General features: G+C 41.1%; 2 protein-coding genes across 2 annotated transcripts; one reads left to right on the top strand and one right to left on the bottom strand.

Moving 5' to 3' along the window:
* Positions 1–686: 686 nt before the first annotated feature.
* On the bottom strand, positions 687–10,117 carry LOC137021279 (uncharacterized). Its single transcript, XM_067387556.1, has 2 exons — positions 9,404–10,117; positions 687–812 (listed from the first exon to the last, which is right to left on the bottom strand). The coding sequence occupies exons 1-2, from the start codon at positions 10,115–10,117 to the stop codon at positions 687–689; spliced, it is 840 nt and encodes a 279-aa protein (XP_067243657.1).
* Positions 10,118–18,437: 8,320 nt separating this feature from the next.
* LOC137021212 (C-C motif chemokine 21-like) lies at positions 18,438–19,600 on the top strand. The gene is made up of 4 exons (XM_067387465.1): positions 18,438–18,468; positions 18,604–18,693; positions 19,007–19,127; positions 19,304–19,600. Exons 2-4 carry the CDS (start codon positions 18,609–18,611, stop codon positions 19,401–19,403), a joined length of 306 nt encoding a protein of 101 aa, XP_067243566.1. The 5' UTR covers positions 18,438–18,468; positions 18,604–18,608; the 3' UTR covers positions 19,404–19,600.
* Positions 19,601–23,293: the final 3,693 nt, after the last annotated feature.

The following is a 23,293-nucleotide window of genomic DNA, read 5'->3' as shown; positions in this document are numbered from 1 at the left end:
CAATAGGTGTGTTCAACATCGGCTGCGGCCGGGATGCAACCGATCGGCGAGAGTATCCGCATGCAGTCAGGGAGAAGCTGAAAACAGAGACGTGAAGTCGGACACTTTCTGCTTCCCGTAGTAACGCTCGCGCTGCGTTTGCATACTTTTTCACAGCTAAAGTGAAATAAATGCAATATTTGACTGATGTTTCAGAGACATTTTCATTCAATACTTACTGCTTACAGCGTCTGTTTTTACAAGAATAAAGTTCAACATAAGCATATATTATTTAAATGCCAATGTAGCGGGGTCTACGTTTTTTATCAGTTTTATTTTGATAAACATGACAATACAACATCGCGACTACATGAAAAGAGCTTTAACGGTTATAAAAGCACAGATTTTTGAGCATTACTGGAACTAAAGACGTGACAATAAACACATAACACACGTGATCGTTGTCATGCGGTGAATCCGGCCAATCGTGGAACAGCTGTGTCGTCATCAGAGCTCATGCAACTCCTCTTTAGAAACTGCGCTGGCAGCCTCAGACGGCTGATCTCGAATGGCTCTTGCGGTACTTTAAAGCCATACGTCAGTGTCACATGATGTCAACGCTGGCTTACCAGCATGCACTGCTTCAAGTCAGCTGCCGATCGGTCTTTGCGGCGCTGCATCAAGTCGAACAAGCCTAGTGCCTCAGTCTACCCAGTTCCAGCCGCCTCCCCAGTTCCAGCCTCCTCCCCAGTTCCAGGAGCCTCCTCAGTTCCAGGCTCCTCCCCGGTTCCAGGCGCCTCCTCAGTTCCAGGCTCCTCTCGAGTTCCAGCCACCTGATAACATGCCACCACAAACTTGTCACCTTACTCAGCCTAGGCAGCGCACCTGGAGAAGGCAGAAAGCTGCCAAAGAGGATGAGGAACGGGCGTCAAGAGGAGAACCATCAAGGAAACGCCTAGCAAAGGATATATACTACTACAGTGTTTCCCATACATTGACTAGACTGTGGCGGCCCGCCACATTCTAATTTGTCCCGCCACAGTCTCAGAATGAAACGGAAATTATGTTTGTTGCGATATATAAATTACCGTCTGATAATTGCGCTCTTTTATATGGCAAAAGTGGGAGACATATAGCAAAATAAGTAGACTAGCACCAATTAAGTTTTCGTGCACTATATTCAAAGTCATCTGAAGCCATTCCATTGCTTCATGTGAGGGACAGAAGAAATATACATCGATAAGTTCACGGTCAGAAACTCGTCTTCTCTCCGCTACAGCTGTCAATCATTCAGCACTCAAACAGCGCGTCGCGTTCGGTAACGACAGTCAGCACGGTAAAACTCTCCAATATGATACATTCCCATTATAATACTTGATATGTAGATAAAGAGCTGTGGATTTGCATAAAATGACTTTATCTTACTGGAGTTTATTGCTGTTTCTGAACGATGTCATCATACTGGCTACAGGATGTTGGATCGCACAACACAAGGACTATGAATTCGTGTCACACGCACAATAACTGGAATTTAAAACGATTTGAATGAAACCTATGATTAATAAACTGTTAGATTCAGTAAGATGTACACAGGGATTCTCTTTGTACCGTGAACTTTTCAATGCGCAGCACAACCCCAGCTAACAGGGAACGTTTCCATAACTTTCACTAACGTTATGTTAAAGTTTTGAAAATGTTAGAAAAAAACATTTCTAAAATAATGTTTCAAGAACATTCTTTTAATGTTGTCATAGTTAAAATACGTTCTCATAACGTTGAGAGGAAACATTCTTAGAACAACATTGTTGGAACGTTCTTACCATGTTATTTGTACTTGACTGATGTTCTCCTAATGTTGATCAAAAACGTTCTCATAACAACGTTCTTGTAACGTCTTTATCATGTTATTTGTACTTGACTGATGTTCTCCTAATGTTGAGGGTAAACGTTCTCATAACAATGTTCTTGAAACGTCTTTATCACATTATTTGTACTTGACTGATGTTCTCATAATGTTGATCAAAAACGTTCTCATAACAACGTTCTTGAAACGTCTTTATCACGTTATTTGTACTTGACTGATGTTGTCATAATGTTGAGTAAAAACGTTCTCATAACAACGTTCTTGAAACGTCTTTATCACGTTATTTGTACTTGACTGATGTTCTCATAATGTTGAGTAAAAACGTTCTCATAACAACGTTCTTGAAACGTCTTTATCACGTTATTTGTACTTGACTGATGTTCTCATAATGTTGAGTAAAAACGTTCTCATAACAACGTTCTTGAAACGTCTTTATCACGTTATTTGTACTTGACTGATGTTCTCGTAATGTTGAGCGAAAACGTTCTTAGGATAACATTCTGAGAACATGCTTTTAATGTTATTATTATTTGCTAAATGTTTTCAGAATGTTATCATAATACGTTCTGAGTACAATGTTTATAAAAAGCGTCCTTACATCTGTACTTAATGAATGTTCTCATTATATAGAGAAAACGTTGTGAGAACAACATTGCTGTAGCCGTAACGTCTTTATGATGTAATTAATATTTGCTAAATGTTTTTGAAGTTCAATGTTTTGAACGTTCTTATGTGACCATAAAATGACCCAAATTGGAACGTCCCCCTAAAGTCATATAAGGAACCTTGAACTGCAGCACTTTCATTACCAAAAGAGGACGTTTATGTCACAAATGTTCTGTAAAATGTCAGAATTTTTGTCACTTTTAGAGAACTTTTAAGCAAAGTTGAACAAGGTCACGAGAACATTGCCTTCTGCGTGTGTGTTTTATAGAAAATAATAAAGATTGAAGTCACCGTTATAGAGGTGAGCGTTTGCTTTAGATGGGCTCTTGATTCTTGACACATAACATTAGATTTTCTCTGGCTGCTTTAACTGTGTTATCAAGACATGATAGTGATAGCAATAAATGCAAGAGAACTTCCGATCAGATGAATTGAGTTGTTTATCGCTGATGATATAGTCATCATCACTAAATCCTCAAGCTGTGAATGTATTAACTGTTAGTTTTATTAATGTTTATTATATTTAATTCTTACAGACAAGAGTTTTGAGGTGGGCTTTTTATTCAACCTTCAACACAGACATCATGAATCAGCGTATGATCCTCAACGATGGTGACACTAAACAAAATCTTTTTTGTGACTTTAGTAGCTTGTTTTGTGATGTTCAGAGTTAATCTGTTTATCTGAAAATTTTGTCACCATTGTTGAGGATCATACGCAGAATCTTGATGTCTGTGTGAATCTGTATGATACTTTTTTTATAATTTCTGCACAATAATTAAAGCTTTCAAAATATCAAAGCATGGCAGGATTTTATACACTATCATTGGACTATAATAACACGAAAGAAAATACAATATTGAGAGACCAGAGAATAAGGCCACTGTATGATGAGAATAATAACAATGAACAATCAAATCCATATGATTAGATTTTTCTCACAATTTATTTTGCAATGCATGCTTTAAAACACAATTGCAACAATTGGAGAAAAATAATTAAAATGTAAAGGGTCAGGAGCCCAACTAAAACAAGCGCTTACCTCCATAACGGTGACATTTATAAATTTGATAAAACATCAACACCTCATAAAGAAGATTTGTATGAAAGAAACAAAGTCAGAGTGGTTTGTAATGTGAAGATGCAGGGATCTAGAGAGATCTGTTAGTGTTTAATGTTGTTTCTGTTATCTGAGTTTTGTGTGTCACCATTGTGCTGGAGAGTAGATCCTGAGCTTCAGTCAGTGATGATCCAGAGACACTGATGCTCTGCTGCATGTCGCTTTATTTAAAGACAGTAACTGTGTAGTTATTGATGCAGTGATATAGCAGTTACATTAGCTCATGCATGTGCTGTTGTTTTTTGTAAAACATTTAAGAAATGTTTTGTTTGTTTGAGCAGATACTCTTATTAATACATTTTTGACGAGGGCAGCAGGGATGTTGCCTTAAAAAATAAAATATGGTTCCCTAAATGTTCTGTGAATGTCCGCCAAATAACGTCCCCCAAACCTTAAAAGAGCTCCACATCGTGACCGTTTCTGAACGTTCTGGGAACATTATTAGACAACGTCCTTAACACCAGTGGGGATGTTTTGAGAATGTTCTGGGAACGTAACATTTCTAGCGGGGCAGGGTGTTGTGAACGTTCAGAAAATAACGTTTTCATAACATTTCCAAAATGATAGAATGGAATGTTCCTTTATCGTTCACATAAACCAAGAAAAAACTTTCTTAAAAACAGTTCATTTGAACGTTCCAAAAATATTACAAAATAACGTTTTTATAACATTTCCAAAATGATAGAATGGAATGTTCATCTAACATTAACATAAACCATGAAAAAACATTCTTGATACATTAAAAAAACTGGACGTTTTGAACGTTTAGAAAACATTCCGAAATAACGTTTTCATAACATTTCCAAAATGATAGAATGGAATGTTCCTCTAACGTTAACATAAACCAAGAAAAAAACATTCTTGATACATTTAAAAAACTGGACGTTTTGAACGTTTAGAAAACATTCCAAAATAACGTTTTCATAACTTAAAGAGAATGTTAACAAAACGTTCTGACAACTCCTTTTTTTTAGCTGGGACTGCGCGCTCTGACTCGATATTGCTTCAAGCGCATCATTCTGCACCCGGGATGTGTGCATTAGCGGTTTTTTGCTGCTGTTTTGAAGCGTTTCATATTATCATGGTTTTGCACACTGAAAGATTATTAATAGCCTATTTTGTTCTGTCGTATCTATAGCTTGTTGCCCCATTAAAAAGCTGCACAATACATTTAAAATAAGCGCCTTTTAATGTTACATTAATATAAATACATTTAATTATTTACATATAAATCTAATATAAATCGTTTTTTCATTTCAGAATACTAGTAATTTTAAACTTTTTATTAACATTTGGATTTATAAAATTACTGTGCAAAGTTTTTAGGCTAGAATATTTTTTGCTGCTGAATTATATACTCGCCTAGTTTACTTATTTATTTATTGGTCAGCTTATGAATATATTTTTATTCATTTGTTATTTTTCTCTATAATGAGATGGTGTGTTTAGTGCATTCTGGATTGGTTAACAAATCAAAGATACAGGCTCCCACTAATAAATTAATTCAACAAAGGTAACCTCTTTTACTACATATTTTTAATGGTTTAAATGTGTACTCTACATGTTTGATCACTTAAGAACTATCATTTAGCCTACTATATGTTGTGTACATGACTACTGTGCCCTACCATCACCAATAAATAAATTACTTTTAGAGCACAAAATTGTTTACAAGAGAACAAATTTCTTTATTGATCTAGTCATGTAATTTTGCTCTCAGAATACACCAGATTTATGCATTTAAATTTAAAATGTACAAAATTTTCCTCCGGGGGGGCATGCCCCCAGACCCCCCTAGAGGAACCGATGTCCACCCACCACAGTCTCACAAAATCCTGTGGGAAACACTGTACTATATCTGCAAGCACTGTTGGCTGTCAAAAAAATAAGACAACTGGCCACACTCAGCTGAAGGGCCGGTGGTATTGCCCATCCTCAGGCCTCTCTGTTGCACAGTGGAAACCGAATGTACAGGGAGGTCTTTGATTGTTTTAATTGGTGTATGTATATATTTATACAACAGTTCTGTCTGGTTCTCGAATCTGATTGGCTGATAGCCATGCGTTATTTCAGTGATAACAGCACTCCTACTGCCTTTTCACCGTTTGTATCACTCCGCTTGAAGTGACCGTCATGGCGGTTGATCAAATCAACCGTAATTTTTACAAATGCTACTTCTTGTACCGCAAACTGTAGTTTTAATAGTTTTTTAGGCGAGAATTTGTTTAGACCTGAAATATGTGACTCATATTTAATAACAGCGCCTATTTTACAATTTGTTTTGACGTTTTCGGAGATGCGATCTGGAGTGCGTCAGCGGCCGTTCAGTGCTTCTGTAACCGCCGATAACAGCTTCATCTCGGCCAGTGCCTCGGGGATTTGCCGCTGGCTCTTATAGTGGTTAAACATGAGACATAATTCAATTTGAGTACATAGAACGGGCAGTCTTGTCTTATTAATCTATTATTTGTTCCAGAGCAATTCGAATTGTGCTATATTAAATTTGATAATAATAAATGTTACGTTACATCCTTATATAGCATATTGGCTACAACTAAACGGGACATATCAGACTCTTCTCCGCTCTTTAAATACGTAAAACATTAAACTTTATAAACATATGTTTTTTGAGTAAAGAAAACGCTTTACAATTTTTTTTCAAACAACAGATCTTTATTTACCTTTGCATTGCACAGAGATGTCCAAACTCTGTGCGCACGTCATTCAGGAGGTGAGGCGGATTAATGAGGCTTGATTGACAGTTTGAGGATCCAATGGAGTTAGGAGGTTGTCACAAGCTCTTTAAAATCCTTTTCATTCGTTAAATATTTGTAAAACCCACATACAAGCGTAAATGATGACCTATTTTTTATTTTTTTAATAACTAGTGCTTTATGTTTGACTGAACTGTACTATTGTGCAATTTGTAGTACATTAAATATTATTTTATATAAATATGTCCATTAAGTTATATGGATTGAGTGAACATTACATTAATACGCCATTAGATGGCGGCAACACTTTACAGGAGAATGAGTCAGTGAAGCACAAGAGACTTTTAAATTGAAAGGAACTTTTGCAAAAGGAAGTTTTAGCGCTGTGGTGTTATGGAAAATTCCCAAAGCTGTAAAAAAGACAAAGGTCGCTTTCCTCAGCGGACATTCAAACGGACTTGTATAAAGGATATAAAATTATGGACATCGACTTGAAGAATGAATGTAATGCAATATACCAGACACAGGTAATAGCCTACTCTCTCTATCTCTCTATAATACTGTACAAAATTCAATGTGTTTCAATGAAGCGACTCAACGTTCCTTCCTTACTACTTCTGAAGTGACGTTTTAGAATTAGCAACGGAGGCTTGGTCCAACTGACAACCGGAGATTTGAATCCGTGGCGGAAGGAAGTAGTGCTGCACAAAAGAGGGTTTTAAAGACACTCCGTTGTTGTTCTTATTTATTTACACACTTGTGCCGTCGAACTGTTGTATAAACGCAATATCACACTCGTAGCCGTGGGATATGGCTGTATATCAGCACGCTGTGATTCGTCCGTAGGCACGAGGCCGGGGGCCGAGTGCCTACAGACGAATCACAGCGTGCTGATATACAGCCATATCCCACGGCTACGAGTGTGATATAGTTCATGTAGCGCCTCCTACCTGTCTTTCTGTTAATTAAATAGAGCAGCGCACCAGATTCATTAACTATGGGCCTACAGATGTTGAAGTTAGGCCCCTCTGGTGTCACAAATTAATTACTTCTCGTTTAGAAAGCTATTTATAATTATGAACTATACTCAAATGTAATATATTTAATGTATTATACATATACTATAATAGTCAAGCACAAACTCTTAGATGGATAACAAAAGATAAAGAATTTAATAAGAACAGAAATAGAAAGTCAAAAATAGAATTTGAGTGATGTGATGTTTTCACACAATCAAACAGACTTTAAAGGTACAATTTGTGATATTTTTTTCCGCTAGAGGTCGCTAGAAGCCTATTCAAAACAAAGGCGTAGTTTGATGACGCCAAGTTTTAGAGCGGAAACTTGGGACATGTGGTCTCCATCTCAACGGACGGTGCAAAAGAATAGGGATTGGAGTCTGGAAGAACTCATGTTTGTGGATGCGATTATTAACGTTACTGTAGTATGAAGCAGAGCAGGACCGAGTGTTGCGGGAGCTGAACGAGGAGCTGGAGCGATTGATCAACACACGCCTCACGAGCAGCGGGACTTTTATTATGACACAGTCGCCGGCGCCGCTTCCGCTTTTCCGGTCATGAGTTTACGGGAGCTGTCCTTGTCGACAGAACCAGTGGCAGATGGTAAACAGTAATTATGTTCCATAAAGAAGTAACACAATCCACCATAAAACGTGCAAGAAGTAAATAAGGAACTGCTTGAAGCAAGCTAGTGGTTTGCTGGACGCTAGACACTACTTTCGCATTTGTCCACGGCACTGTTGTCATGTGGTTTCTACGTCAGTAAAGGCGGTAACACGGGTAACTGACGTCATTGACAGGCGACTGCACTGCCCCGTGTCACTGTTTAGAATGGGAATTTTCTCATGATTTACAAGTAGTTGAAAACATTAGAGATATTGTTTGTAATCAGCTGGACAAAATATAACAGTAGCCTAGTGGTTTTGGGATATTTTACTTCAAAAATTTTACATATTGTACCTTTAAATCTGACCAAATTAACAAGGTAAACAGACTTATGAAAGTGGTCTCTGTATACAAACTGTATCAAAAGACAGTCAATTGAAACCGATTAACTTATGTGGAATTAAATGTACACAGACTCACACCGAGTTTCAAACCATCACTTTGAATATACAGTTGTTAAGCGCGCTGGATAACAACGTAAATGACGATTAAACACTGTGGGCCCACACACACACCGTTGCAGGCCTGGATCGTAGCTCGGGTTCGTGGTGGCCGGGAAACTGAAAATGGCCGCTTCACTCTCCTGAGCATAAACAAATCAACAAGGTTACCTCAATTTTCAGGTGCGAATAAAACAGCGATCTTGGAATCCTGTAGTAGGCCTCCCGCAGCTCCTCGGTCTCGCTCTCCCTCGCCAGCCGATAAAACGCTCCTCCCACGCAGCCAGAGGAACCCCAAATATTGCGGGTATTTGGGGCGCTATCTGGTCCTCAATGTCTCCCTCGTTGTCCCGAAAACTACAATGCTTACTATCGCCAAACGGTTTTGTTCAAATGTTCCGCTAATTTAATAGTCCGGTTCAGATGAATAACAAACTGTACGGGATATTAAGGAAACAGTCCGTACGCTGACGACACAGGACTGTCGTATAAACACTCACAGCGAACTCACAATAAACACAAATAAACAGGACTCGTGTTTCACACACGATCAATACTGCAGTTTAAGATTTTTAAACTTGTAAATCATTCACCACTCTATTACCGCTTAATAGCTCTCATATCTTAATAGTCTCTCATAGCTTGCATATCTCGCTTTCCCGCCTTGTCACTCAACCCCCACAAACATCCACTCAAAATACCTAACACATAGGCGCAGACGGGACTTAACTCTCTTGAACCAATAAAATAATGAAAGACCTAACTTGTAGGTTAAAACCACATTTTTCACGTGTGCATAACACTCTAACTTCATATGTTCTTAAAGGCATACATCCACTTATTTAATATATCAATATATAAAGCAGTGAACTCATTAACTGTAGAATATTACAGCGGCGGCTGAGACTGGAGATGCGGGCTCGTCGGATTGAGACTGGAGATGCGGGCTCGTCGGCGGCTGAGACTGGAGATGCGGGCTCGTCGGCGGCTGAGACTGGAGATGCGGGCTCGTCGGCGGCTGAGACTGGAGATGCTGGCTCGTCGGCGGCTGAGACTGGAGCAGAGGGTTCAGCAGCGGCGGCTGGAGCAGAGGGCTCGGCGGCGTGAAAAGGGGTCCGATCCATTGCCTCATAGATGAGTAAAATCCCCACAAGCACTGGAGCTGGCTCTGTGGAGACTGGAGCGGCAGGCTCGGCTGCTGGAGCGTCGGGCTCGGCGGCGGAGGCTGTAGCGGAGGGCTTGGCGGAGGCTAGCGGCCAGGAGTAGGCAGGACCGTTGAAGCGGTAGGTGCAGGGTTCTGGGGTGAGGTGAGCTGGTAATGCCCGATAAGCTGCTGATGGGGCTGGACAAGGACTCTGGTTCTTTTGAATTTTATCCGCTTCAAAATTAGAACCATTTAAAAGGAGAATTATATTTAGAGAATTGACTAAGGAGAAGTTACAGGCTGGTTCGTTATAACAAATTACGTCCTTGTCCAGTCCCATCAGAAACACAGCATTAAGGCATGCATCAGTCCAGCTCACCAAATAAGAGACCTCCAAAAACTCCTCCACATACCTCTCCAACGGCCTGCCACTCTGCCGCAAAAGGCAAAGTCTTTCATCCGCCTTGAGAGGCTTCGGGGGTACAGGAATCAGGAAAATACCCATCCTTTTCATTGTGGAAGTCCAGCGGTTTAGGTCTGTTCTTCTGTTGCAGTATGCTTGAGAGATGAGTCACAAACAGAGATCCACAGTAATGGATTTCTTTAATATAAACGCATGAGATTCACTACATACACACATAACGCAACCTTAGTTCAACTTAAAGCTACATTAAGAACAGACAAGGAGTGAGGGGAGTCCAATATAAAGGGAGTGATGATGAGGAAGTCCAGGTGCAGATGATGAGTGATGATGGGGAGATGACGAGGGAAGTGAGTGCAGGTGTGGAGAACAAGATCCTGGGAAATGGAGTCTGGGGAACAAGGGATCTGTGATAGTTATTAAATGACCAACAGAGGATCATGTGGGAACGTTCTGTTAATGTCCCAAATATCCTCTTTGTAACTTTCTTTTTTGACCATAAAATAACCAAAATGGAACGTCCCCCTAAAGTCATATAAGGAACCTTGAACTGCAGCACTTTCATTACCAAAAGAGGACAATTTAGGAACGTCCCGATTACTCTGTAAAGGTTTGGAATTTTCGACACCTTTTGAGAACTTTTAGAGAATGTTGCGCAAGGTCACGAGACCATCGCCTTCTACGTGGGTCTGTGGTGGGGGTCTCAAGCATCAGGACATTTGATGTCTGTTTAATGTCTCATCTAAACTACATGAGCTAACGGGTCCTTGGTTGTGCTTTGATGCCAGAATTCACTTGCCATGCAGCTGACCTTAGGGCTGGTGACTCTGACCCTCCAGTAGCTGTTGTGGAGGCCCAGGTGACCAGTCAGGTGGGTGACACTGGACCCAAATCCCCTGATGCGGAGGTCAGTGAGGAAGAGGAGGATGACACTGCAAGTCCTAGTGTAACAAATTAAACTTTTCTTTCTTTGAGTCTCATTGTTACCATGGGGGTACTTTTAGGTTAGTATTAGTTTGTACACCTTAACATTCTCAATTTAGCATGAACAAAGCATAAGACTCTCATTGATCAATGCATGTATTAACAAACATCATTCAAACCACATACAACCCTCATAACTCAAAGAATAAAATGAATCAAATAATGAGTCCATGAGTCAAAAGGTGCCTTGAACGAGACCTATAAAGTCCAATAGAACCAAATACCAGCAATCAGAGTCCAAAACAAAAAAGCAGTCCAAAAAACATAATCCCAGCAAAAAAAAGAAAAAAAGGTGTGAGAGAGAGAAAAACAACAACAGTCTCACCCACATTAACTTCCCAGGGATTTCTGGATTCCTAATACAATGCCACTGAAAAGGAAAAAATAATCCTTAAATGATCCGAGAAGGAGAAAGCGTGATAACTCACTGATAACAGGCCTCAAAAACCTTCAGGTAATCCTTCAGTCAGTGTGCCAGATCAAATTTAGTCCATTGCACTCACACAGGTGAGAGCCTACCATTTCCCAGCACCTTTGTTGGCCTGTCTTCCAAGCATGCCAACACATGACCTACAAGTTCCCTCAAAATGGCCTCCCCTTGACCTCCTTACCCAGAGGCCTTTTACAATAAGAGTTCTTCCTTTCATAACACATTCCAATTCAATGTAACAAATCCCCTGCCCCCACAGAAAATGGTTTACATACAAATAGTTTACCTAAATAACCATAACCAAAAATATAGCAGAGCGGAGTGACTCTGCTCCAGGACAGCAGACAGCAGAGAGGTAATTTGACTATTTCACTAGTTTATAACCCAGTTTACAGTCCAGATTATATCATCCTTCTTTTCCATAGACTGTTCATGACTCATGGGCAGGTGGCTCAGGACACTGAAGTCCACAGGGTCTCTTTTTAAAGAGTTTAAGCAAGCACAGAACAGGCCCAAGGACACAAGAGGAAAAACTGCCAATTCCACAATCTATTGTGATGGTCTACAGGCACTTAAAACAGCTGCTGGAGGACAGCAGAGCTGTTCTAGGACAGACTAACCTGGTTCTGGTCCCGGTAAACACCACTACTGTCTCCTCATGGTGAGTCTTTTTTTGTGCAATACTTTTATACAATCAGAGTAGTATATCAAGATTATACTGATACAACCTTCCTGTACATGTTTCTTTTAAAAATTATACTAAGTAAAGAGAATGGGCTAGTTTTTATTTTATTTAACCTTTATTTAACCAGGCAAGTCATTAGAGTTTTTCTAAATTGCTAAAACACATTTCTTGAAACCATTACTCATTTTCTCAAAACATTAAACACAAATCCAAATCTTTACACTAAATTCACAAAACCTCTGACCTTTATGGCAAAATCAAACAATTGCTTCAAAACCATTTTACATGTACTAAAGATCATTCATTAGCCACTACATAAAAAAATGGAGAACACAACGTCCAGAGCATGTAGTTACAGAAAAAAAGTATATTGTAACATAGTAAACAAATTTGCAATTACATAAAAGTATAGTAATCACAACTAAGTAAGGTGAATATTAGTATATATAGTATACTGTATGTACTGCTAGTACAGTATTATATTGAAGATATAAAACTGAAAAATTGAAAACTAACTCAAAATGAAAAGCATGTTACAGAACAACAACAAAAAACTGCAACTGCAAAACCAAAGTCAGTGAGAGAATCATTCTTCTTCAGCATCACGTCTTCATGTTGGGTCCAGCCTGAGACAAGTCAAGTCACCTTTATTTCTATTGCACTATATTACAAAACAGATTGTTTCAAAGCAGCTTTACAGTGATAACAGGTACATGATGATTAGTAATGCAAAGACAGTTCATTTCAGCTGTACAGCATCTCTAAAAGAAAATAGTGTCTTTGTTCAGCTGAAATCAGTTCAGTGTCGAATCACTTCCATTGTAAAGATCATCAGTTATTATTGTTTCCTATCTATTGTTGGTGTCATCATTCAGCACCTGTGCCACTTGTGCCACCTGTGCACTCTGAACTGGCCTGTATTTCATACAGTTGGTTTGATCACATCATTAGAAAACATTTTGAGTTGTGTGTAAAGGATGACAACGGAGTTGTAGTTGTGCTTAACTTTTTGTGCTTTTACCATTTTGCAACACAAGCATATCACAGTGCAAAATGTGTTTTATTGAGTGTTGTAATAAAAGCACTCGCTATGATTTTTCAAATGCACATACTGAAATATATGTCTCCAATTTTAATAATTTCTGTAGCACATTCCAATCATTTAGGGCAGTATATTCAAAACCAATTTTAATAAATTGCTTGAACAATGTCTCTCTTGCAGGCTACTGAGAAGACAGAAATGTGTGGACGGAGACATGCTGCTGCAGGGTACTGCACTGCCTAAACAATTATATTTGGCAAAGGAGCCACTTCCTGAAGTGCGTGAACTTCCAGCTGCTCCTGCACAGCATGGCCATGAGGCCATGGAATTCGAGGAGCCAGAAAATAAGGAGGGAGAGGCCTTCATTCGCAAGGATTCATCTCCAACAGGCGCCCACCGCCCACCCCTCTTCCTGGATCTTACTCGGCATTTCCCATATACCCACCAACACCACACTTTGCATTCTCCCCTCTTGGGTCCTACCCATCCTTTCCCAGCTACACACCAGGTCTACCAGTGCCTCAGTCTACCCAGTTTATGCCCCCTACCCAATTCCGGCCTCCTCCACAGTTCCAGGAGCCTCCCCAGTTCCAGCCAGCTGATAACCTGCCACCACAAACTTGTCACTCTACTCAGCCCAGACAGCGCACCCGGAGAAGGCAGAAAGCTGCACAAGAGGATGAGGAACGTTTTTATTTAGTTGTTTTTTTTTTAGTTGTATATACTTCAGTTTTTAATTGTTCTTATATATCTGTTCTTGATCCTGCCTGGTTACCTGTTTATGATTCCTTGCTGCATACCTCTGGACTGTTTATTGTTTCCTGGACTGTGAATGATATCTGCCTGCCTCGATCTACTGCCTGTACCCTGACTACGATTCTGCCTAGCCCTTGCTGTTCCTGTTTGCCCCTGCTTAGACCCTGCCTGTACGACCACGCTTACTTTTGTAATAAAGCTTGCAGATGGATCTCTGCCTGAGTCTCCCTTTGTTACAGAAGACTTTGCCACAACAACGATCCAGCAGCTTTTCTGGTGAACCCTGGTCTGGTAGGAACACTGCATTATTGTTACTAGGGCTCAAGCAGGGCTCACAATCGCTGGAGGAATATGTTGCGAAATATTTGGACATTGCACATTATTCAGACTTGCCGGCCTGTGCACTCATTGACTTTTTCTGTGAGGGTGTTAATCAACCTCTCAAAGAACAATTAGTTTGTAATGGACCACGTTTCTTCCTCAGTCATTTCCTGGAGTATGCTTTATGGTCTGTTGGCTCTCCATTTACCGTGGGTGTCGCAGAGAATCATGTAATGGCTGCCACTAGGAAGGACACTCACAAAATGGCGGCCACCATCACAACTACACCAGTCCACGTCTCCGCTGATCGCCCAGAGCAACATCACGCCTCCGCTGATCGCCCAGAGCAGCGTCATGCCTCCGCTGATCGCCCAGAGCAGCGTCACGCCTCCGCTGATCGCCCAGAGCAGCGCCACGCCTCCGCTGATCGCCCAGTGTCACGTCACGTCTCTAGATCAGTCAGGGAGCAGAGAGGGTTGCATTCAAGTGTGGCTGATCCACCGCTGACCTCAGCCCGAGCGGCTGGCATTCCTAAGCCTCCGCCGGCCGCTTTTCTCTCAAGCCCGCCGGTCGCTTCACTCTCCAGCCAGTCGGCCGCTTCGCTCACAAACCCGCCGGCCGCTTCGTACTCAAATTCGCCAGTTGCAACGCCCTCAAGGCCACCTGTTGCAACGCACTCAAATTCACCGGTTGCAACGCACTCAAATTCATCGGTTACAACGCACTCAAGCACCCTGGACGCGATGGACAAGATGGATGCTTTGCCAGTGCCCACGGGCAAGATGGCCGCCCCTTCGGTGCCCACGGAGGTAGGGGGCGTTCCAGCCATTGAGTCCGCTCCAGAACCCGCTTCAGCCAGTGAGTCCGCTCCAGAACCCGCTTATACTGGTGAACCATCGCCTCATCCTCGGAAGAGGAGGAGGAGGAGGAAGAAGGCTTCTTCCATTCTTCAAGGCTCAGAAGCCTTTCAAGAGCCCGCTGTGGGTCCAGAGATCACTCCAGAGGTCTCTCCTGCTGCGCCCAAGCTTCTAGCCCTGCCAGCGCCGCCTAAGCTACTTGCTCTGCCAGCACCGCTCAAGCTTCTAGCCCTGCCAGCACCGCCTAAGCTACTTGCTCTGCCAGCACCGCTCAAGCTTCTAGCCCTGCCAGCACCGCCTAAGCTACTTGCTCTGCCAGCACTGCTCAAGCTTCTAGCCCTGCCAGCGCCGCCTAAGCTACTTGTTCTGCCAGCACCGCCAAAGCTTCTAGCCCTGCCAGCACCGCCCAGGTTCCTTGCTCTGCCAGCGCCGCTCAGGTTCCTTGCTCTGCCAGCGCCACTCAAGCGTCTTGCCCTGCCGGCGCTGCCCAAACGCCTTGCTCTGCCGGCGCCACCCGAACTCCTTGCCCACGAACCCGCTACAGACCCCCTTGAAATCCCCAATAACTTTTTTGGGGGGGCAGTATACCTAAGGGTGGGGAGCTTGCGGGTGGGGACCCTGCATGGCCGCAACCATCAGCGGGCTCCGAACTGCAAGGGCCGCCCATGGACTATAAACCCCTATGGCCATTAATGGACTTTGACCCGCCGTGGTCATCTTCCGACTCTGTCCTGCCGTGGCTGCCCGAGTCACCTGACCCGCCGTGGTTGCCCGAGCCACCTGACCCGCCGTGGCTGCCCGAGGCTCCTGACCAGCCGTGGCTGCCCGAGACTCCTGACCCGCCATGGCTGCCCGTGGCACCTGACCCTCCGTGGCTGTCCTGGAACTTGCATTGGAGACCCTGTTCCCGTCGGAGCTCCAATGCACCCACCTCCCCCTCCCTATTCGTGCCATTTACGTCGCGAGGATGCGCCTTCCGGAAGGGGAGCGTTATGTCACGATCACCGTCAGTTCCTGTCACTTCCTGGACTACATTCCCCATAATCCTCTCTGCCAATCACCTGCACTCACTCCACCAATCACTACACTAATCACCACACCCAGCTGCCATGCATTACCTGGACTATAAAAGACTCACACACTCATCACCTGATCGCGAAGTCTTGTTTTCACTTGTGTTACATTTCTGAGCATTTCCCTGTATCCTGTCTGTCTATCTGTTCTTGATCCTGCCTGGTTACCTGTTTATGATTCCTTGCTGCATACCTCTGGACTGTTTATTGTTTCCTGGACTGTGAATGATATCTGCCTGCCTCAATCTACTGCCTGTACCCTGACTATGATTCTGCCTAGCCCTTGCTGTTCCTGTTTGCCCCTGCTTAGACCCTGCCTGTACGACCACGCTTACTTTTGTCATAAAGCTTGCAGATGGATCTCTGCCTGAGTCTCCCTTTGTTACAGATTGTCAGATCAGTATTTAATTTTTTTTTTAAGTTTTTATTATAAATTGTATAGTCAAAAATCAATCCAATTCATTTTTTTTCTTTCCTTTGTATCAAACCACCAAAGTCAAAACCAATTTTAATAAATTGCTTGAACAATGTCTCTCTTGCAGGCTACTAAGAAGACAGAAATGTGTGGATGGAGACATGCTGCTGCAGGTACTGCACTGCCTAAACAATTATATTTGGCAAAGGAGCCACTTCCTGAAGTGCGTGAACTTCCAGCTGCTCCTGCACAGCATGGGCATGAGGTCATGGAATTCGAGGAGCCAGAAAATAAGGAGGGAGAGGCATTCGCAAGGATTCATCTCCAACAGGCGCCCACCGCCCACCCCTCTTCCTGGATCTTACTCGGCATTTCCCATATACCCACCAACACCACACTTTGCATTCTCCCCTCTTGGGTCCTACCCACCCTTTCCCAGCTACACACCAGGTCTACCAGTGCCTCAGTCTACCCAGTTTATGCCCCCTACCCAATTCCAGCCTCCTCCACAGTTCCAGGAGCCTCCCCAGTTCCAGCCAGCTGATAACCTGCCACCACAAACTTTTCACTCTACTCAGCGCACCCGGAGAAGGCAGAAAGCTGCACAAGAGGATGAGGAACGAGTGGCTAGGGGTGAACCACCATGAAAATGCCTAGCAAAGGATATATACCACTATATTTGCGAGCACTGTGGGATGTCAAAAATAAGACAACTGGCCACACTCAGCTGAAGGACCGAAGGTATTGCCCAGCCTCAGGCCTCTCTGTTGCACAGTGGAAGGAGAATGTACAGGGAGGTCTTTGATTTGTTTAATTGGTGTATATATTAGTTATGTATATAGTTAGGTTTTTATTTAGTTGTTTTTTTTTATAGTTGTATATACTTCAGTTTTTAATTGTTTGCTGTGCTGTGTGTTGTGCTGTGAACATTTTGTTTTTAGTTGCTGTGTTTGCAGTGCTTAATTTGCAGTGTTTGTAAAAAAAAATTTTAAAAAAAAGACACAACTCTTGTGGTGTAATAGTAACACATCCATCCTTTGGATGGAAGATTCCAGGTACAAGTCCTGGTAAGAGTTTCTGGTGTGTTTGTCAGATCAGTATTTAATTTTTTTTTTTAAGTTTTTATTATAAATTGTATAGTCAAAAATCAATCAAATTCATTTTTTTTTTCTTTCCTTTGTATCAAACCACCAAAGTCACGTGATTTCAGTAAAAGAGGCTTTGTTACGACATAACAACTGTTTCGAAATGTTTCACCGCTGGGGGCCAGCTCTGCGAACCCATAATGCCAATTCACTGAGAACCATTGAACAAGTGCCTATGGTTTTTACATGATCTCTGAACAGTTTTATACATTTCTAGATGCACCACTGGACATTTTCAAACACACATTAATTTAGGGGAATCTTGTTGCACAATATTGCATTTCATTTGCTTTTTTTCTGTTTTTATTGGCATACAGACCATAAAAAGTTCTAAAGCAGATGTTTAAGGGGGAAAGTGTTTGGGCAAAGATGTTGTATTGTGCAATAATGGCAGGGACGAGAAATGGGGAGCTGTAAAAAAACTCCAGACTCCCAGCGGTTCCATCTCTCATGCTAAAACATCTCCCTACTGACCAAATATAGAGGTTTGAGATATTAGAGATCCTGTTTATGTTTTTAGTGCGGGAAATCTAAAGTCAACTTCGATTTGTCAAAACAACACTGAAAGTCAATCGAAAGGATCCACTCTACAGCGTCTAATGCAGCAGAAAGTAAAATCTAGGCAAAATGTGACAGGGGGTGTGGCAAAGTATCAGGTTTTGTTGAGGAGGAGACAATAGCAGCTTTAGCCGTGAAGAAAAACATCATTCTTCCAAGAACCTTTGAGGTAAAGATGAGACATGTGGTCTAGCTATTATTTTGCACATTTGAGCCACGTTATTTATTATATATATTGGCTGGTGGATGCACATAATGAAATGAAAACTGCTCATACTAAACATTTCTTTGTATTTTCTTGCAGCTTATATGGAAACACAGCATTCAGCCATGAAGTTTCAAATTCTGGTTTTGATCCTGCTGTGGGCTTGCATGTATCCCAGTGTCGCACAAAGTAAGAATGGACTAATTAAGTGAGATAATTTGATATTAAATAAAATTATATATATATATAATTTTGTACATTTATATTAATGTACATTATATCTATCCAAATAACTGACCAGATTCTAAAACATTTCAGCATAATTATTTTTGTTATACAAGATTTTAACAGGAAATTAAAAGCATAAATTAAGAAAGAGTGATGAAGTGTGCTTTTGCATAAATACACTGAAATAGATAGATAGATAGATAGATAGATAGATAGATAGATAGATAGATAGATAGATAGATAGATAGATAATTTAGATTCTTTTTTTTCTCAGGTTTTCCCTATGAAAACTGCTGTTTGAAGTACATTGTAGGAGTGAGGAAGAGCATGAGAAGAAACATTGAGAGTTACAGAGTGCAGGAAAAAGATAGAGGGTGCAACATTCCTGCTATTGTGTGAGTATGCTTTTTTTTAATCAAGCACATAAAACACAATCACTTGGAAAGCTTGAATTCATGATTCCAGTAACACTGGGTTGCCTTGCAGCAATTACATAGCAGTTTAACAGCCACGGTTGCAGAGATATGTATGTCTTTTTTTTCTCATTTTTCGTTATCTGGTCTCCAAACAGTTTCAAGCTGAAGAAATCAAAGACGCTCTGTGCTGATCCAAGACAAAACTGGGTGCAACAACTCATGCAGAAAATAGATGGGAAAAAAAACAGGCACTAAGTAGTGTACGAGTTTCAGAGACAGATTTGATCACGCCACTGCAGACGAAACTGTCGTGTTTTTAACTCGAAAATGTTTATATGACCAACACACTAAAATTACAGTTTATAACACCATCACTCCTGCTGATTCATATATTTTCTACATCAGACTATGAATTGCTATCTTCATGCCGAGTTTCATAATGAACTGTATTGGTTTGCTTCTGTTCATTGTATTAGAACAATATGAATGTATGAACTGTGAATGTTTGCTCTTGTGCATGCTCCACAATAAATTTTTATATATGTGTATATATTTTTTTCCCCCCTTTTTTGATGTTTTAGTCGAATATACTTTAACCTGGATAATATTTTAACCTATGAACTGCATAGCCTGTGTGTGTGTTCTTGTACTTTTTTTTATTAATAATTAGTCATTATTAATATTATATGCATGAAATTTATTATTAATATTAATGCATGATATTTGTATTTCTTATGCATCTGTTGATCTACAGCATCATCATTTCAGTCTTTTAATTCTCCTAATATATTTTTGGTTAAGATTTTATTTAGTTTTGGTTAGGGCTGTCTGGTTGGAACAGTGGAGAGAACTTTATGCACACACAAACACATTCAGTCAGGAATAGTATTTCAGCCTTTAGTTAAATACGCTTGTTATTTTCTTATGATATTTTCATTTCTTATGCTTTGTGGTTATTTTAATACATTTTCCATGTAAACACACTCCACACTCCATCCTCTACAGGAGAGGGCAGTTCAGGTGCATTTCTTCGCCGAAATACAGGTTTGTGAATGTGTGCGTTTTATTTTATCTATAAAGTCATTGCCGTGGTGTTGAATATCAACATACAGGTATGCAATGTCCCTTGCATAAAACACATTTTATTGCTAAAGATACTAAATCTAATTACTTAAGATGTTAAAATATGTTCTCAGAGCGGTGTTTGTTTATGGGTTATGGAGTCAATCACATCTTTCATCTTTCGCAATGAGTGAAACACACGACTGCGGTCTGAAGTTAGCAGTTTCCCCGCCGAACACGAGCCCAGCTCCCGCACGAGATCCAGCACCACTTCCCTATGGAAACGGGATAACAGAGGCCGGTTGATTACACTTGAATTGCTTTGAAATGCTTTAACTTTTGATTTAAAAAATGTTGTTAAACGAGTTTAAATGTAACGCCTGTTTCACACATTATCCGTCTGCAGTGCGTATGCGTTGCGTATTTTTTTACGCACCCATGTTAACGTATTAGAGCGTTCACACTGCACGCGGTTGCGGTCCGTCATTGCGTTCCAGGAGCGGTGCGTCTGCAGCAGTGCAGCGATCGTTTACGTACCGAGTCTATTTTTGCTGTACTGCAAGTGCAGCACAGCAGATTGTGTGTGGGCAAAATGAACATGGATTGACCTGAAATTGTAAAAAAAAAAAGAATTTATGCACATTTAAACTACTTTGTATATTTAGTACATTACATAAAGGATTTTTTTTTTTTTTTTTTTGATTTAACGCCATGCCAGCAACAAGCTATATTCATGCCAAAAGGAAACATTTCAATTGAACATGGATTGTTGGATACACAGTTCAGTTGTATCATTTCAAAACAATAATTTTATTTTTAAAAAAATGAACAGTGTTTACTTGCATAATGCGATCAGATATGTTTTTCCCCATCGTTGGAGGGAAACTCGCATCCCAGCAGGCAATGACGTGACTTGGGTAAAGTTGGTTTTATATTCACACATTCGGACATCCGTATTCAGTAGCCTTGTTAATCACACTACATTGGACATTCAGTGGACATTCACAAGTAAATATGCCATTAAAACAATACTTGACTATTTTGATCGACTGTGAAAAAATGTTGTAAGTTGACAATCGTTGGTTGTCAATATCATGTCGCTGCTTAAAATTCGCAAACATTTAATTTATTGCACATTTATTGGAAAGTCTGAATTTATCAGAAGTCCGAATGTGCGAATATAAAACCAACTTTACCCAAGTACGTGACAGGCGGACCTAAACCAACCTATTCAAAAACAAGGTGACATGGATGACACTCGTCTCATCGTTGAGGTGGAAAAACATAAAATTCTGTGTGACCCGCAGAATGTATTGTATAAATATTTGAATGCGAAGGAAAAGGCTTGGGAAGCAGTTTCGTTGACTGTTGGTGTCGACAGTAAGTTTTCAAATCTTTGTGTCATGTTTACGTGTACTAAACTACTCCAGCAACTGTCAATATATAAGCGTAATGAATATAACTTTACGCACTGCAAACGTGTGCTGTGTGAAAGCACAATGGCCGCTTCCTGCTTCAGCAACACATACGCACTGCATACGGACCGCACATGCACTGCAGACGGATTATGTGTGAAACAGGCGTAAGTATTGTGTAGCCTACTGTCACGATCACCAGTGAGAGTGCCCTATCAGCCACTAGAGGGCACTCCATCCCGGACTCTCTGGCTGGAGCGGACTCACTGGCTGGAGCAGATCTTGGAGTGGACACACAGGGTGGAGAGGATTCTGGAGCAGACACACGGGCTGGAGCGGGAACAGGAGGTCTCCGAATCGAATTATTCTTACGTAGGTATAGGTAATTGGCAAAGTTCCAAAAATTCAACCTCCCCACCAGCTCCATCTCCCACTGCGGTAGAGGGTCGTTCAGACAGCCGTTGCAAGTCTCCTTGAGGACCGCATCAAGGAGGCTAAACTTCTCTGCCCGTGACCAGAACCTCTGGATAAATGGCTGTATCCTCATAACCTTCTGCCGCAGCGCCGCCAAATCCTGGGGACTGCCCCAAGCACCCTGTGTCTTGGCCGGGGACCAGACTCCCTCGCTGCTGGATCCTTGCATTGTGGTGGTTTGTTCTGTCACGGTGCACACAAGAACAAGATGGTAGGATCCAGTTGCAGCATTTATTAAAGGGTAATCCAAGGTCAAAATCCAGAGAACAGGCAAGGGTCAAAATCCATGGAACAGTCCACAAAAAACAGAAAGCCAGAGGTAACAAAAAGTGCTCGTAACAATACAACAAACCACAACTGAGGACAGAAACTGAGATTGAATAGACAGACACTAATGAACAAACACAAAACAGCTGAGTGGAACGAACGAGGTTAATGAGTCCAGGGAAGTGTCTTATGGGTAATGTAGTGAATACAGTGGGTGGAAATGAGAGTCCGGGATGGAGTGCCCTCTAGTGGCTGATAGGGCACTCTCACTGGTGATCGTGACAGCCTACATGTTAAAATTAAAATGGAATAAAATATTATGTAAATGTCTTTACATAGGCTACTGGAATTTACTAATGGTATTGTGATATGCTGAGGAAAACAGACACACTTACAGTACTGTATATGAAATATAAAAACAAATCTGAGGTAAGTTGGCTATGGCAAGGCATTTAGAGTGGGGGTTGGGTTCCTTTTTCAAAGTTGATTTCTTACAGAACACACTCATAAAACAATTATTTACCACACAGGCAAAAACCTCTATACAATTTATTGTATTTTATCAATATTGCATTTTCATAATACTTCTACAGATAACATTAGTAAATAAGAAAGGGACACAATTCAATGTAATTGTGTTTGTTCATTAGTAGTTACTTCATAGTTATTGTTCTTGAACATTAATTAGTAGATAATTAATAGTAGTTCTTAAGGAGATGTCATGATCACCAGTTGGAGTGCCCTGATTAGCCATCAGAGGGCACTCCACCCCGGACTATTGCCTCACCACTGCCTTCATTTTCCATAACCCACTTCCCAGACTCATTATCACTTTATTGCACTCAGCTGTCTTGTATTATGTTATTAGTGTCTATTTGTATTTATACTGAGTTTGTTTCTGTCTTTGTTGTCGAGTCTTAATCTATT

The sequence above is a fragment of the Chanodichthys erythropterus genome, chromosome 6, assembly GCF_024489055.1.
Source record: "Chanodichthys erythropterus isolate Z2021 chromosome 6, ASM2448905v1, whole genome shotgun sequence".
Lineage (NCBI taxonomy): Eukaryota > Metazoa > Chordata > Actinopteri > Cypriniformes > Xenocyprididae > Chanodichthys > Chanodichthys erythropterus.
The sequence above is the reverse complement of the archived record's forward strand: the minus strand, read 5'-3'. Positions and strand labels throughout refer to the sequence as shown.